General features: G+C 40.6%; 1 protein-coding gene across 1 annotated transcript; it reads right to left on the reverse strand.

Moving 5' to 3' along the window:
* Positions 1 to 6558: 6558 nt before the first annotated feature.
* LOC126017575 (signal-regulatory protein beta-1-like) lies at positions 6559 to 7618 on the reverse strand. Its single transcript, XM_049779510.1, has 2 exons — positions 7093 to 7618; positions 6559 to 6623 (listed from the first exon to the last, which is right to left on the reverse strand). The coding sequence occupies exons 1-2, from the start codon at positions 7616 to 7618 to the stop codon at positions 6559 to 6561; spliced, it is 591 nt and encodes a 196-aa protein (XP_049635467.1).
* Positions 7619 to 16054: the final 8436 nt, after the last annotated feature.

Below are 16054 nucleotides of genomic sequence, written 5' to 3' on the forward strand. Positions count from 1 at the left end.
TTCTCCAAGATAGACCATGCTAGCCCATAAAACATACCTCCATAAAATAAAGAGGATAGAAATTTTGCAGACAACCTTTGCACTGAAATTAGATGTGAACTACAAAGAATTACAGAAAAAACTTTAACACCTAGAAACTAAACAGTTCACTACTGAACAACTAGAGAATCAGAAATGAAATAAAAAAGGAGATCAAAACATTCCTGGTAACAAATGGCAATGAAGACACAAATTGTCAGAATTTATAGGACACAACCAAAGCACTACTAAGAGGAAAAAAAGAAGGGGCCTATATAAGAAGCTTAATGACACAGCTTTTAGAACTAGAAACTGACCAACAAAAGGAACCAAAAATAGGTAGGCAGAAGAAAATAACAAAACTTAGTGTAGAAATCAGTGAAATCGGGGGCCGGGCGGTGGCGCTAGAGGTAAGGTGCCTGCCTTGCCTGCGCTAGCCTAGGACGGACCGCGGTTCGATGCCCCGGCATCCCATATGGTCCCCCAAGCCAGGAGCGACTTCTGAGCGCATAGCCAGGAGTAACCCCTGAGCGTCACCGGGTGTGGCCCAAAAACCAAAAAAAAAAAAAAAGAAATCAGTGAAATGGAAATCCAAAAAAACAATTTGAAAGATCAACAAAAGCAAAAGTTGGTTTTTTGAAAAAATAAACAAGATTGATAAACCACTTGCAAAACTCACAAAGAAATGGAGAGAGAGAATGAAAAGGGGGAGATCACTACAGATACTGCAGAAATTCAAAGGGTAATCAGAGACTACTTTAAGAAACTCTATGCCACGAAACATGAGAACCAGGAAGAAATGTATAAATTCTTGAACTCATAATTTTCCACAGTTGAACCAGGATGATGTAGCACATCTAAAGAGCCCCATCACTATTGAGGAAAGTAAAATGGTAATCCAAAGTTTCCCAAAAACAAAACCCCAGGCCCAGATGGATTCACTAATGAATTCTTTTAGACCTTTCAAAAGGAATTACTACTAATTCTTTTCAGGCTCTGCCATGAAATTGTAAAAACAGGAACATTTTCAAATAGTTTTTATGAAGCTAACATCACCTTGATACCAAAATCAGACTGAGATTCTGCCAAAAAGAAAAATTACAGACCAATATCCCTGATGAATGCGATGCAAATATCCTCAACAAAATTTTGGCAAATAAGATCCATTGCCTCATCAAGAAAGTCATACTATCACGACCAAGTAGGTTTCATCGCAGGAATGCAAGGATAATTTAATGTCCATAAATCAATCAACATAATACATCATATTAACAAAAAGAAAAATAAAAATCCTAGGACCATATCATATCATATGACCAATAGATGCAGAGAAAGCATTTGATAAGGTTCAACACCCATTCTTGATAAAAAAAACAAAACTCCCATCAAGATGGGAATAGAAGAAACTTTTTCAATATAGTAGAGGCAATCTATCACAAGCCAATGGCAAATATTATTCTCAATGGAGATAAACTAAAAGCCTTTCCTCTAAAAATCTAGTACAAGACAAGTCTGCCCTCTCTCACTACTCCTATTCAACATAGTGATAGTGCTGGAAGTTCTTGCCATAGCGATTAGACAAGAAAAAGATATCAAGGGGATCCAGATAGGAAAGGAAGAAGTCAAGCTCTACTGTTTTCAGATGACATGATACTATATTTAGAAAACCCTAGGTAAAACACTCTAAGACATTGAAACTAAAAGCATCTTCAAGGAAGAAGCAGCACTCTCCAAACAAGTCAAAGCAGAGATACACAAATGAGACATATTAAGCTGAGAAGCTTCTGCACCTCAAAGGAAATAATGCCTAGGATACAAAAGCCACCCACAGAATAGGAGAAGCTATTTACCCAATACCCATCAAATAGTATACAAGGTACTGACAGAACTGAAAAGAAAAAAATCTAACCCCATCAAAAAATGGGAAGAAGAAACAGACTATTTCTCAAAGAAGAAATACAAATGGCCAAAAGGCACATGAATAAATGCTCCACATCACTAATCATTAGAGAGATGCAAATCAAAACAACAATGAAGTATCATCTCACACTACAGAGACTGGCACACATCATAAAAAACAACAGCAGTCAGTGTTGATGGGGGAATGTCGTCTAGTCCAGCCCTTATGGAAAGCAATATGAAGATTCCTTAAAAACTGGAAATTGAGTTCCCATTTGATCCAGCTATACTACTCCTAGATATATCTTCAGAACTCAAAATTCCAATACAAAAATCCTTTTTTCACATCTATATTCATCGCAGCACTTTTTACAATAGCCAGTCTCTGAAAACAACCAAGATGTCCTTTAACAGATGAATGGCTAAAGAAACTGTGGTATATATACACAATGGGATATTATGCAGTTGTCAGGAGAGATGCAGTCATGAAATTTTCCTACACATGGATGAACATGGAATCTATTATGCTGAGTGAAATTAGTCAGAGGGAGAGAGAGACACAGAGTAGTCTCACTTATCTATGAGTTTTAAGAAAAATTAAAGACATTGAAATAATTCCAAGGGAAGAGGGCCGGAAGGACTGGTTCAAGATATGATATTTAGTTAGAGAAATAACTATGATGAGAACTATCATAACAATGTTAGTGAATGAGGGATGTAGAAATTCTGTCTCGAATACACGCAAGAGATGGGGGAGGAAGATATGGGGGCACTGGTGATGGGAAGGCTGCACGGTGTTCTTGTTATGACTGAAACCCAACTACAATTATGTTTGTAATCATGATGTTTAAAAATTATTTAATTAAAATATCAAGCACTTTACAGAAGTGGATAAATGTGGAATGGAGGAAAGATAGCTTTTGATAATTACATGTGTTAGCTGAAGAAGGGAGAGCCTAGGGCTACCCAGATGCGCATTTGTGGGATTCCTTCTAGAATGAGGATTTGTGAGATCCCAGTTGTTCTTGAGACACACACACATCTAAGAAGGGAAGGTCGGACCTAATCTGGGTCTCAGTTCTGCCCTTCTTCTGACCCAAATGGGCTGATAAATATGATAAACTTAATAACTTGGGGTTCCAGGAGCAAGCACATACACATTTATTCCAAAGTCCCTCCCCATACACAGGTGTCTTTGGTTGAGCAATACAGGAAACACTGATTGTCAGGAAGGAACCTCTTCTGAGGCCTCAAGAACAGCTCTCATGTGCTCTGGCCTGGCTGTGATTAGCAGCCTCTGGAGAAGATCAGACACTCAGCTGCCCAGAACATACCTGACTAGGCCACTCTGAATGCCTAGGCAGAGCAGAACCTGAAGAGTTAATTTTTTTTTAATTTAAACAACTTTATTACATACATGATTGTGTTTGTGTTTCAGTCATGTAAAGAACACCACCCATCACCATCACCACCCACCATCAACATTCCCATCACCAATGTCCCAAATCTCCCTCCTCCCCACCCAGCCCCTGCCTGTACTCTAGACAGGCTTTCTATTTCCCTCGTACATTCTCATTATTAGGATAGTTCAAAACATAATTATTTCTCTAATTAAACTCATCCCTGTTTGTGGTGAGCTTCATGAGGTGAGCTGTTACTTCCAGCTCTTTTCCTTTCGTGTCTGAAAGTTGTTATTGCAAGAATGTCTTTCATTTTTCTTAGAACCCATAGATGAGTGAGACAATTCTGCATCTTTCTCTCTCTCTCTGATTTATTTCATTCAGCATAATAGATTCCATGTACATCCATGTATAGGAAAATTTCATGACTTCCTCTCTCCTGACAGCTGCATAATATTCCATTGTGTGTATGTACCACAGTTTCTTTAGCCATTCATCTGTTGAAGGGTATTGTGGCTGTTTCCAGAGTCTTGCTATGGTAAATAGTGCTGCAATGAATATAGGTGTAAGGAGGGGATTTTTGTATTGTATTTTTGTGTTCCTAGGGTATATTCCTAGGAGTGGTATAGCTGGCTCGTATGGGAGCTCGATTTCCAGTTTTTGAAGAAATCTCCATATTGCTTTCCATAAAGGTTGAACTAGACGGCATTCCCACCAGCAGTGGATGAGTTCCTTTCTCTCCACATCCCCGCCAACATTGCTTGTTCACATTCTTTGTGATGTGTGCCAATCTCTGGGGTGTGAGGTGGTACCTCATAGTTGTTTTGATTTGCATCTCCCTGATGATTAGTGATGTGGAGCATTTTTTCATGTGTCTTTTGGCCATTTGTATTTCTTCTTTGTCAAAGTGTCTGTCCATTTCTTCTCCCCATTTTTTGATGGGATTAGATATTTTTTTCTTGTAAATTTCTGTCAGTGACTTGTATATTTTGGAGATTAGCCCCTTGTCTGATGGGTATCCCACAATGTTTTAATGTGCAGCAGCCAGGGCCTATGCTGACCTCTGGCCCTAATCCCACATCTACTCAAGGCCTGGACAAGAGAGTGACCACCTTGGACCCTCTGGCTTCAGCACTTCCTGGCTGGTGTGTAGGAATCTCCCTGCACCCTCACTGCCTTGGCTTGCCTCAGAGTTTAGTCCGCTGTGTGTGCAGCTGAGGTGTGAGGAGGAAGCATCGCTGACAGAGGAGGTCCCTGACCCAGTGCTGAGTGCTGACCAAGTGGTCACAGAGACAGGGTGTGGCAGAGTAGGGACATGAGCCCAGGAAGATGGTTCAGACCAGGCTGTCCACTGGGACACGGTGATGCTCAGTGATGCTGAGCAAAACACACCCAGTGGCTCTCAGATTGTTCCTGGCTTTGCACTCATAAATTACTCCTAATATGGGGGCCAGAGAGATGGCACAGGAAGTAGGTAATTTGCCTTGCACATGCTAACCTAGATTGGACCCTGGTTCGATCCCCCAGAGTCCATATGGTCCCCAAAGCCAGGAGTGATTTCTGAGCGTACAGCCAGAAGTAACCCCTGAGCGTCACTGGGTGTGGCCCAACCCCCCCTCCCAAAATTACTCGAGTTTCAGGAAACCATGAGGGATATTGGGGATCTAACCTAGTCGGCCACATGCAAAGCAAATGCCCTCCCCACTGTGCTATATTTCCTAACACAAGTACAGTTATCCTTCTAAGAACTATTTTAACCTAAATTACTTCTTTTTTTTTTTTTTTTTTGGGCCACACCCGGTGATGCTCAGGGGTTACTCCTGGCTGTCTGCTCAGAAATAGCTCCTGGCAGGCACGGGGGACCATATGGGACACCAGGATTCGAACCAACCACCTTAGGTCCTGGATTGGCTGCTTGCAAGGCAAACGCCGCTATGCTATCTCTCCGGGCCCTAAATTACTTCTTTTTTTTTTTGTTTGTTTGTTTTTGGGCCACACCCTGTGACGCTCAGGGGTTACTCCTGGCTATGCGCTCAGAAGTTGCTCCTGGCAACATATGGGGACCATATGGGACGCCGGGGGATCGAACTGCGGTCCGTCCTAGGCTAGCGCAGGCAAGGCAGGCACCTTACCTCCAGCGCCCCCGCCCGGCCCCCCTAAATTACTTCTTAAGTAAACGTCATTCCTTGGTCTACTCATGGCAAATATCTTTCATTCTTTCTTTTTAAAATTTTAATTTTTGGGGGCCAGAATGATAGCACAGCGGTAGGGCATTTGCCTTGCATGTGACTGACCCGGAACAGATGCAGGTTCAATCCCAGGCATCCTATATGGTTCCTTGAGCCAGGAGTGATTTCTGAATTCAGATCCAGGAGTAACCTCTGAGCACTGCTTGTTGTGGCTCCCCAAAACACACACACACACACACACACACACACACACACACACACACACACACACACATATATATATATATACATATAAATTTTTAAATTAAATTCTTTAATTGGATCATCATGAGATGAATAGTTACAGAGTTGTTCATGATGGAGTTTCAGTCATATAATGTACAACACCTTTCACCAGTGGAAATTTCCCACTACCAATGTTCTTAGTTTCCTCCCTGCCCTCCTCCTACCCTCATCCCTGCCTGCTTCTATGGTAGACATTTTTATTCTCTCTTCCTGTTTTACTTTTAGACACTGTGAGCAAATATCTTTCTTGTAGGCCCTTTCTATGTGTGTCGCTTCTATGCCAAGGAAGACAGGTTGAGATGAAGCTGTTACAAGGCCATTGCATCGGCGGATTTCCATGTCAGCAGGCACCAGTGTTCTGATCACCAGGTCCTTGATTTTTTGTCATTCAACCTTTTTCCTTGACCTGTCTAACTTATCCCTTATTCCTAGTCCTCCTTTGTTCTTTCAACAGACTCTTCATCTCAGATAATCATCCAGAGATTGGTGGCTAATTTGCCATCTGTGGATGAGGAGACTGACACCCAGCAAGGAAACTGACTCACAGAACCTGATGCACCCCCTCATAAATGGTGTGTTGTCTACTGTTGGTTGAGATTCGCATCTCAGACCCTTTCAGGTCTTCTAAAGAAGTCAATTATTATTGCCATTCTACAGATGAGAAGACTAAATCTTGGAAAAGATTGTCTTATTAGTTTTCATTGTCTCCCAGGAAGTCTTTAGTCACCCAATTGAGGAATTTTCCTAGGATGAAATTTTCTCTTGCATTACTCAGAACTTTCAGTGACTGGGAGTTTCCTCTGAGCCATAGAAAGGTGTCCTGACAAGCTGCCTGAAAATGTGCAACCACAGTGGTTGTCAGATTGAACATCAAGTTGTGCCTCTTACAACTGTCTTCCCAGAGATAGTTCTAAAACAAAATAATATGCAGGTTTATCACCTTACCTGGCCTTTTATTGGAGGAAAGAGAATTTAATATTTGTGGAAAAGAGTCTCTGCATATTGTATTGACTCATTTCCACCATGGCCAGAGCACAGCTGAGGACACACTAAGTGCTTAGGAAAGAGAAGAAGCTCCACGTCAACTTTGTTCTTAGTAACCTGCCTTCAGGTGCAAACTGCACACTCTGTGAGCTCAAACTCCCTGATCTGTAGAGGTAGGTATAGCAGACCATGAAGCAGACACGAGAACAAGGACCATGTGGCCATAATTGATGTTCTCAGGGGAGGGGCTGTTTTGACTGACTGTGGTCACACACCAGGAAATAGAACCCTCCCCGCCCCGCCCCCAGCACACTCACCATTCACGGTGACCTGGGTTCCTGCTCCAGACTTGAATTTCTCCTCTGGGTCTCCTTTCCGGTACTTCACACAGTAGTAGGTCCCAGTGTCAGCCGGGGTCATGTTGTGGATGTGGATGGAAAAGTCCATGTTGTCTCTTTTGGTGGCATCTGAAGCAGCTGTCACTCGGGGGAAGTTGCCTCCTCGGAAATTGTAGATCTCCTCCCGGTCCTTGGCTGTCTCCCGGAACCATTTGACAGTGCCCACAGGGAGCAGGGAGTTCAGGAGGCAGCGCAGAGTGGCCGTCTGTCCAGCTGCCACCGACACTGACTTGTCAGGCTGGTTCACCTGCAGCTGCTCCTGACCCATCACTCCTGAGGGAAACACAAGCAGTTCCTTTATTCCCTGTTCATCTTTGTATGCCTGTAACCTTCCCCAAGTGGCTTTAAACAACCAGCATCCGTGAACAGATTGTTCAGCATGATGGACCTTGAGTTCAAGGTTTGGCGAGGTCCAGAACACAAGGCTGGAAGCCCTGGGCTCCATGCTTGTTACTTTTTTTTTTTTTTTCATGCTTGTTACTTTATATTGGTTTGGCTTATTCATTCTCACAGCAACCCTGTTTGAGACCAATCCTCCCAGAATTGGATTATGGCCGTACAGTTAGGAACATTGCAGAGTTGGCCTGCATGAGTTTTCTTTGGAATGTAAGGCTTTAGCCAATACTTCCATTCCTCCATTGTCTGGTTTCAAGGAATGTTTTACTTTCTCTCCTTTGCATTGTGAGGAACCATGGGACAATTCTGACAATTGACCGTCAACTGAAGAGGTGGGTGCTAATGGAATTTTATTGATATCTTAGGAAGTCAGTAAATCCACCTTTTTTTTTTCCCTCCAAATGATGCTCATGGTGAATGGTGGTCCTTAGCCTGATTACTCAGTATGAGACGAAGGTGACAATCCCAACACTCACATACATACACACACACATAGTCATGGAACTTTATAGAAAATTAAACATGGTTTCAAGTCTCTGTGTTTTATATTTTCTATTAACTGATCAATGAATATTTGTGTCAAGATACTATGAAAAAGCTTATTGCCCCAAATAAATAGAATGTGTCATACAGAGACTAATGAATAAACATAATGTGATATGTATACAAATGAAATATTTTGATTTCTATTTATCAATAAAATTCTGATCCAGTCTGTAAATAAATGGATCTTGGGCCGGAGAGATAGCATGGAGGTAGGGCATTTGCCTTGCATGCAGAAGCATGGTGGCTCGAATCCCAGCATCCCGTGTGGTCCCCCGAGCCTTCCAGGAGCAATTTCTGAGTGTAGAGCCAGGAGTAACCCCTGAGCACTGCCAAAAAAAAAAAAAAAAAAGGATCTTAAAATGCTATGCTAATTTAAATAAATCAAAAATAAAATGATGAAAATTTCACCACATATATAAAGTATCTACTATGGGCAAATTCATAGAAAAACATAGCTTGCATCATGGGGAATGGAGTTATTTGGGGCACACAATTTCCACTTAAAAGTGTTGGCATGTTCCTATATGAGTAGTTCCTATAATTTTATACATTGTGGATGTACTGACTTGCCACTAATTGTTATACTTTTAAACCAGGTTTTATGTTATGCATAATGAACACTATAACAAGAGTGTACTAGAACAAGGTCATTAGTCTTTGAGTTAGACTAAATGATTCAAGGAAAAAATATAACATGTATGGTACCTGAGGCTGGTAGGTTTTTAAATGGATATTTGAATATGGAGTTAGAACAGGGAGGCAAGAGAACAAGAAATAATAGGGCCTGGAGAGATAGCACAGCGGTGTTTGCCTTGCAAGCAGCCGATCCAGGACCAAAGGTGGTTGATTCAAATCCTGGTGTCCCATATGGTCCCCTGTGCCTGCCAGGAGCTATTTCTGAGCAGACAGTCAGGAGTTATCCCTGAGCAATGCTGGGTGTGGCCCAAAAACCAAAAAAAAAAAAAAAAAGAAATAATAAGCTTTACTTTTGTGTTTTGAAAAGAATTAATCTGTTAACTTTGCTTTGACAATGAGTTCTGAGTTGAGGGAATCTTAGTGAGTCATTATTTTTCATATTGAGTGAAGAAATTTCCAGTTAAATTGCTTTCCCTAGGACTAGGTATTGCTGGAATCTTAGAGAAACACAAAATTGTTCTTTTTGAATTGAAGATGTGTTCATGGTTCTGTACTAGAAAATATAAACCAGAGAGTCAGCCTGTTGTTGAACCACAACTGTTATTATTATTTTGTTTTTGTTTTTATTTTTTGGGCCACACCCGGCGGTGCTCAGGGGTTACTCCTGGCTGTCTGCTCAGAAATAGCTCCTGGTAGGCACGGGGGACCATATGGGACACCGGGATTCAAACCAACCACCTTTGGTCCTGGATCGGCTGCTTGCAAGGCAAACGCCGCTGTGCTATCTCTCCAGGCCCACAACTGTTATTTTTAACATAACTTTTTGACTTTTCTATCTATAAGAGGAAAATAGGAAGGATTTGTGTTTCACCTTTGCATCTCTGATATAATAGACCCATTCAGCACTTCTGTGGCCAACATAATTCCTAAGGAGAACAAGCTCTCACAGGACACCTCAGACTTTTACTGTGATTAGGGCTCAGGTGGTTTGGTTTAAGTCAAGAGAAGAAGACTGAGGCCTGCTAGTACAACAGTCTGAGCACTATTTGTACTTCACTGACTCTGATTCACTGTCCTGGTACTACATATGGTGCTCAAAGCACCTCCAGGAGTGATCCCTGAGTAAAGAGCCAAGCCTTTGGTTTGTCCCCAAAACCAAAAATTTTAAACAAAGATGAGAAACCTTGGGACTGGGAGCAATAGCACAGCAGATAGGCCGTTGGTCTTGCATATGGCCAATGTCATCCCATATGGTCCCTGTGCCTACCGGGAGTAATTTCTGAGCAAAGAAGCAAGAGTAATCTCTGGGCACCACCAGGTGTAGCCCAAAACCCAAGGGAAAAAGAGAGAAGATTGGGCAATGGGAAGGAAGGAGTGTCACAAAAGTGACAACATGTGTCAATGTGGGAACTATTATGCTTGAATCTTGGAGAGATGAGTGAGTCGAATAAGGAGAGAGTGAGAAAAAGAAATCAGAGGGTTGACAGGAACCAGTCAATGGGAAAACTCTGCTCTATGTGCATCCATCATTTTCACATTCACATCTTTGATCTAGACCTTCCCCTAACATTAAACTTGTCCTTACAATTTCCACAGGGCATACTTTTTTCCTCAAACAGAAGTTAATATCTCACAATTAACATCCCAGACCTGAATTCCTGACTTTCCTCTCTATATCTCAGTTTTATTCTCTCAGATCTCGATTTCAAACCCTTCCAGTCTAGCATTGTGTATTAGGGAATGTTACTGGCTCCAAGCAGCAGGCATCCAAACACAGAGCTTTTTACTTTGTCTCTTCTAACAACCAGCTTGGTGCAGCCATTTGTTTTGTGTGCATGAACTCAGTGACTTCTTAAATCGCTTAATAGTTTCTATCTCTGTTGTGCAGTCAGTTAGCAAGTCAATGTAGAATAATTTAAGACTCATATCAGATTGAATGACTTTTCCCCTTTGAAATCTTGATTCTCTCTTCAAAATACTGAGGTGTCAAAACCATTTCATGCAGAGCAAAATTAAATCCTGAATAGAGTAGGAAGAAACAACTTTCAGGGTCCTTGCATATACTGTTTTCTATATATATGTACATATATGTATGTATATGCATATACACTTTCCTCTTCCCCCCTTTCATTTTCATGATTCATTTTGCACCATCTTCTAATCTTTACTCAGTTTCCCTTTACCATGATGTCCACCAGACTTCTTTGTTTAAAACACATCTCATCATACTTAGGATACTGGCAGTTACTTTCTCTAGAGTACATTGTATTTTTAATCACATAACACTTACAACACTTTCTTATATATCAGCTTAGTGATCTATTATACCTCTTTTTATTATAATTTACCCCAATAGATATACTTTGTAAGAGCAACTATATTGTCTCTATTATTCACCAATATACCCAATTTCTTATCATAATTCCTGATACAATGTGCAATCAAAAAGTATATTTTCAAATGTGGAAAATGTGACACTTTCTTGATCTTTGGGGTTTATTTTTAGTGATAATCTCAGAAAATTGCATAAGAAACTATTTCCTAAGTAAATAACATGATGTAAAACAAAACCTACTTGCATATATGCAGGAAACAGAAGGCCCAAGGAACATAAACCCACAAGCTCTAGTCCCTATTCCTCAAATCAGTTGGCAGAAGCTATAAAAATAATATGGACTGAAAGTATTTGAGAGACAATCAATGACTATTTCACAATAGTTATAGTTGAACTGTGAACTCTAGGCTCTAACTGGCTGAGTTCAAATTACAGGTCTCCTTTTACTTCAAATAAATTTAGGTCCCTATGTGCCTCCATGATTTTCTCATCTGTAAGAAACATCTACTTCTAAAGATAATGATCATAGGAAATGACATTCAGGGGGCACTTTCAATATCATCTGCCACTTAGTGAATACTCAAGAGTATAAGAATGTAGTAACATCATGCTTCCTGTTTTGTTGAATCTTCAAGTGCCTTCTATGATATCAATATGAAAACAAAATAGAGATAAACATATTGACAGTAATCATGGGAGATAGACTCCATAATGTCAATATAAAACTTTCTACTCATGCCAAAAGAGAAGTTTGTGAGTCCTAAAAGATTGATGAGGGCTGGAGCAATAGTACAGTGGTTAGATCACAACCAACTCAGATTTTCATCCCAAGCATCCCATCTGGTCTTCTATATATCACCAGAAGTAATTCCCGAGTGCAAAGCCAGAATAAGCCCTAAAGATTGCTAGGTGTGCCCCAAAAGGCAAAAAATAAATTAGGGAAAGGGAGGGGTAAATTTAGAGAAATGGGAAATTAGGTAGGGGAACTGAGACACAGGATAAGGTAAACTATTCAATGAATATTTCATATAATAAAAAAAATCTTTAAAAAGAAACTTTTTTTTTTGTTTTTTGGGTCACACCCAGCAGCACTCAGAGGTTCTTCCTGGCTTTACCTTCAGAAATCAATCCTGACAGACTCAGAGGAGCATAAAGGATATGCCGGGATTCAAACCACCGTCCTTCTGCATGCAAGGCAAACACCCTACCTCCATACTATCTCTCTGGCCCCAGGAAAAGGACTTTATATAAGTTTACCATCATAGCTCACTGATAAAGTACTTGCCTGCTTGGATATGTAAGACCTTGTTTTTAGTCTCCAATGTTGTGAAGGAAGAGATACGGATGGGGAGGCAAGGATAGGGAAAATGGAAGGTGGGAAAAGAAAAGATTGGGAAAGTAAAGGGTAAGTGAAAGAAAGGGTATAGGGGGAAGGAAAGGGAAGGGAGGGGAAAAAAGGGAAGGGAAGGAAAAGAAAGAATGGTAAAAGAAGGGAAAGGAAGGGAAAGAACTTAAGAGAATAGTATGTCTGTTTGGAGGATATGAAGAAAGAATACAGCTAAGATTAAGAACATATTAAGAGGATCAAATCAGTCTTGTTTTTTATAGTTATTTACTTCTTTTTAATAATCATATGAGTTGTTTAAGTTGTTTTTTATATATTATAACATTACTTTAAATAATAAATGTCAAATAAGTATTATTTAATTTGAAATTAAAAAAGAATTCCAAGGGCCTGGAGAGATAGCACAGCGGCGTTTGCCTTGCAAGCAGTCAATCCAGGACCAAAGGTGGTTGGTTAGAATCCTGGTGTCCCATATGGTCCCCCGTGCCTGCCAGGAGCTATTTCTGAGCAGACAGCAAGGAGTAATCCCTGAGCACCACCGGTTGTGACCCAAAAATAAAAATAAAAGAATTCCAATATGTTAGGTTGGAGAAATAGTAGGAGTTAAGGCATATAAGGCATATAAATTAAGGTAAATAATAAGAGTTAAGGCATATATATATACATATATAAGTTAAGGCATATAAGTTAAGGCAAATAATAGGAATTAAGGTACTTGCCTTGCATATAGCCAACACTGATTTATTCTCTGGTACCACATATGGAACCCTGACCATAGCCAGGAGTGATCCCTGAACACAGACCAGAAATAAACTCTGAACACTGCCAAGTGTAGTCTAGATACTCCAAAATAAGAAAATGACAACATATATTGAAAATTCAAATAATAAAGTAGATTAGAACAATAGTATGTGGGGCCGGCAAGGTGGTGCTAGAGGTAAGGTGTCTGCCTTTCAAATGGTAGCCAAAGAAGTACCACGGTTCAATCCCCTGGCGTCCCATTAGGTCCCCCCAAGCCAGGGGCAATTTCTGAGCGCTTAGCCAGGAGTAACCCCTGAGCACTAAATGGGTGTGGCCCAAAAATCAAAACAAACAAACAAACAAAAAGAACAATAGTATGTGAATAAACAAAGCCATCTTTGAACTCTGGAGAGCTCAATAATGGTGCTACCTCAGCGATGGCTTGTCTCCCTATACTTTTTATTTCTTCCTATCTCCTCTAGAAGCTAAACAGCATAATAAGGTATAGACATGATCTGAATCTGCATTGCCTGGACTTGACTTCTTGATGATCTACTATTGCCTTAGGTGGCTTTCATTGGACAACTTATTCACTCTCTCCATCTGCAAATGTAATCTTAGCATCCACATAGGATGCTGTAAGGATTGGAGAAGTTAATACACACAACACTGTCAAGGTTTCTTTTAGTCAAATGATCTCTTTCATAATCATTCTAACAACTATAGCAAGAGATCCACAGAGAAGTTTTTCTGCTCTCAGATAATGCCCAGACATTGACCTTCCCATGATATCACTGTTTGAATTAACTAGAAACATAAATATCCATAGGCAGACTAGGTAAAGGAGATTCCAATGTCCTGCTCACCTGTGAGTTCCAACCATAGGCTAACCTGCAGGTAGAGAGGGAAAAGATTTAGCCAGAAGATGATTGACATGCTGGAGACCGGAGGAGCCTGTGGTGTTATTTTGTGAGCTGGAGGAACCCAACTCTGCTCTGTCAGGGAAGCCTCGCCTTCCCTGATATAAGAGGAAGTGCCTTTCACCAGTAAAATGACTGTAAAATAGTAATCTGCTCCATATTCTAGCAGTTCCTGCCTCTACATTGTAAAAGAGGAGTCAAGGTAGAGGAGGAGCTTAAAGGTCAGAAATTACATTGTCATGCCATGCAGCATAGACATCTTCGTTTTAAGGGAATATTGGCCTGCCAGATGTGTCTATTGACTTTTCCTAGAGCAATGAGCTGATTTTTTCCCTAAGAAATATTTTAGCCAGCAGGCCTGTTGGTGGACATTAATTATACCCTCTACGTGAATTACTGGCAATATTTCTGATATTCATGAAAAGATAGTGACATTACAATTTCTTTCCTACTATCTGGCAAAAATACAGGCCAAAATTACAGGCCTCAGTCTGCGGCTTTCTGGGGACCCCGGCCAGCAGGGTGAAGGGGATGAATGCTGCAACTTATTCGTGGGTTCACTGAAGCCGACCCGATCCGAAATATCTGTGGAAAAATCTGTAGAGGTTAGAAAGAAGGCCTAAGTCTTTTATCTGATCAAAGGCAATTTATTAAGCAGGCAAGCGCTTATATATATTTTTTACACAAGGGGAAGTATGTCACAAAAACTATTGGTCATTTCAAACCATTTCTTATCCAATTATATTCCAAGCATAGGCACATAACCAAAAATGAATAAAGGTACTAAACATTAAACTTATGGGGCATACAAGCATTGGTCAATTCAAACAAGCCTTTCACCAATTATATGCTTACTACAGGTATTTGGCCAAAAAGGGAAAAAGGATAGAGTGTGTCTTGTTAAGCACAGCCCAAAGGAGGTGGGAAAGGAAAAGGGGGAAGGCATGACTCAATGACTGATCCTAGCAATCTTTAGCTCGACCAGAATCAGAGACATATAAGGAAATATTATCTACATCTTGTCCCTGGCCTCATGGCCCTGTGGTTAGCACAAGGGGCTATGGTTTTGCAAGATTTCCTATTTGCTCATGGGCTAGGAACCTGCTGACAGTCCTACGTATGCAGCTCAGTGGAACTTTCCACAGAGATAGAGGCTAAGGTTGATAGCATCCATTTTGTGCAGGCTAGAACAGTCTCCCACATCAGTCTATGACACAGGGAAAAATTCAGCCCCAAGTCTACTAGAGTTTCCCCCACTGGCCAGATAAATTTTCATTTCTAAAGCAAAGAGGTCAGGGAAAATGCAAACCTGCTGTTCTAGTTTCAGCTTCTAGTTGGTAAACAGTTCCTATCTTCCTTGCTAGTTGCTATGGTCTAGCCCCCAAATTTTAGCAAAACAATTTTTTCATATTTTGTCAAAAAGGCCCTTCTTTCTAAACTAGAACACCCCCTTCTTGTTATGTTACTTTCTCCCTTTTGAATCGATATTTTTATTTAAACACCTTGATTACAAATATGATTGTAGTTGAGTTTCAGTCATATAGAGAACACCCCCCTTCACCAGTGCAACATTCCCATCACTAATGTCCCAAATCTCCCTCCTCTCCACTCCCACCCCCTGCCTGTACTAGAGACAGGTTTTCTACTTCCCTCATTCATTCGCATTGTTATGATAGTTCTCAGTGTCGTTATTTCCCTAACTGCACTCATCACTCTTTGTGGTGAGCTTCATGTCGTGAGTTGTAACTTCCAGCCCTCCTCACTTTTGTCTCTGAGAATTATTGGAAAAATGTCTTTTATTTTTCTTAAAACCCATAGATGAGTGAGACTATTCTGCGTCTATCTCTCTCCCTCTGTCTTATTTCACCCAGCATAACAGATTCTATGTATATACATGTATAGGAAAATTTCATGACTTCATCTTTCCTGACAACTGCACAATATTCCATTGTGTATATGTAC

Source organism: Suncus etruscus, chromosome 9 (genome assembly GCF_024139225.1).
Source record: "Suncus etruscus isolate mSunEtr1 chromosome 9, mSunEtr1.pri.cur, whole genome shotgun sequence".
In the NCBI taxonomy this organism is placed as follows: domain Eukaryota; kingdom Metazoa; phylum Chordata; class Mammalia; order Eulipotyphla; family Soricidae; genus Suncus; species Suncus etruscus.

What these genes read in the sequence shown, in the direction of transcription:
- LOC126017575 (XM_049779510.1), bottom strand. Translation starts at nt 7,618, where the DNA reads ATGGAGCCCAGGGCTTCCAGCCTTGTGTTCTGGACCTCGCCAAACCTT. An exon ending in AACCCAGGTCACCGTGAATG is followed by an intron (nt 6,624 to 7,092) that starts GTGAGTGTGCTG and finishes GCACATTTTCAG; the next exon opens with GCAGCTTGTCAGGACACCTT.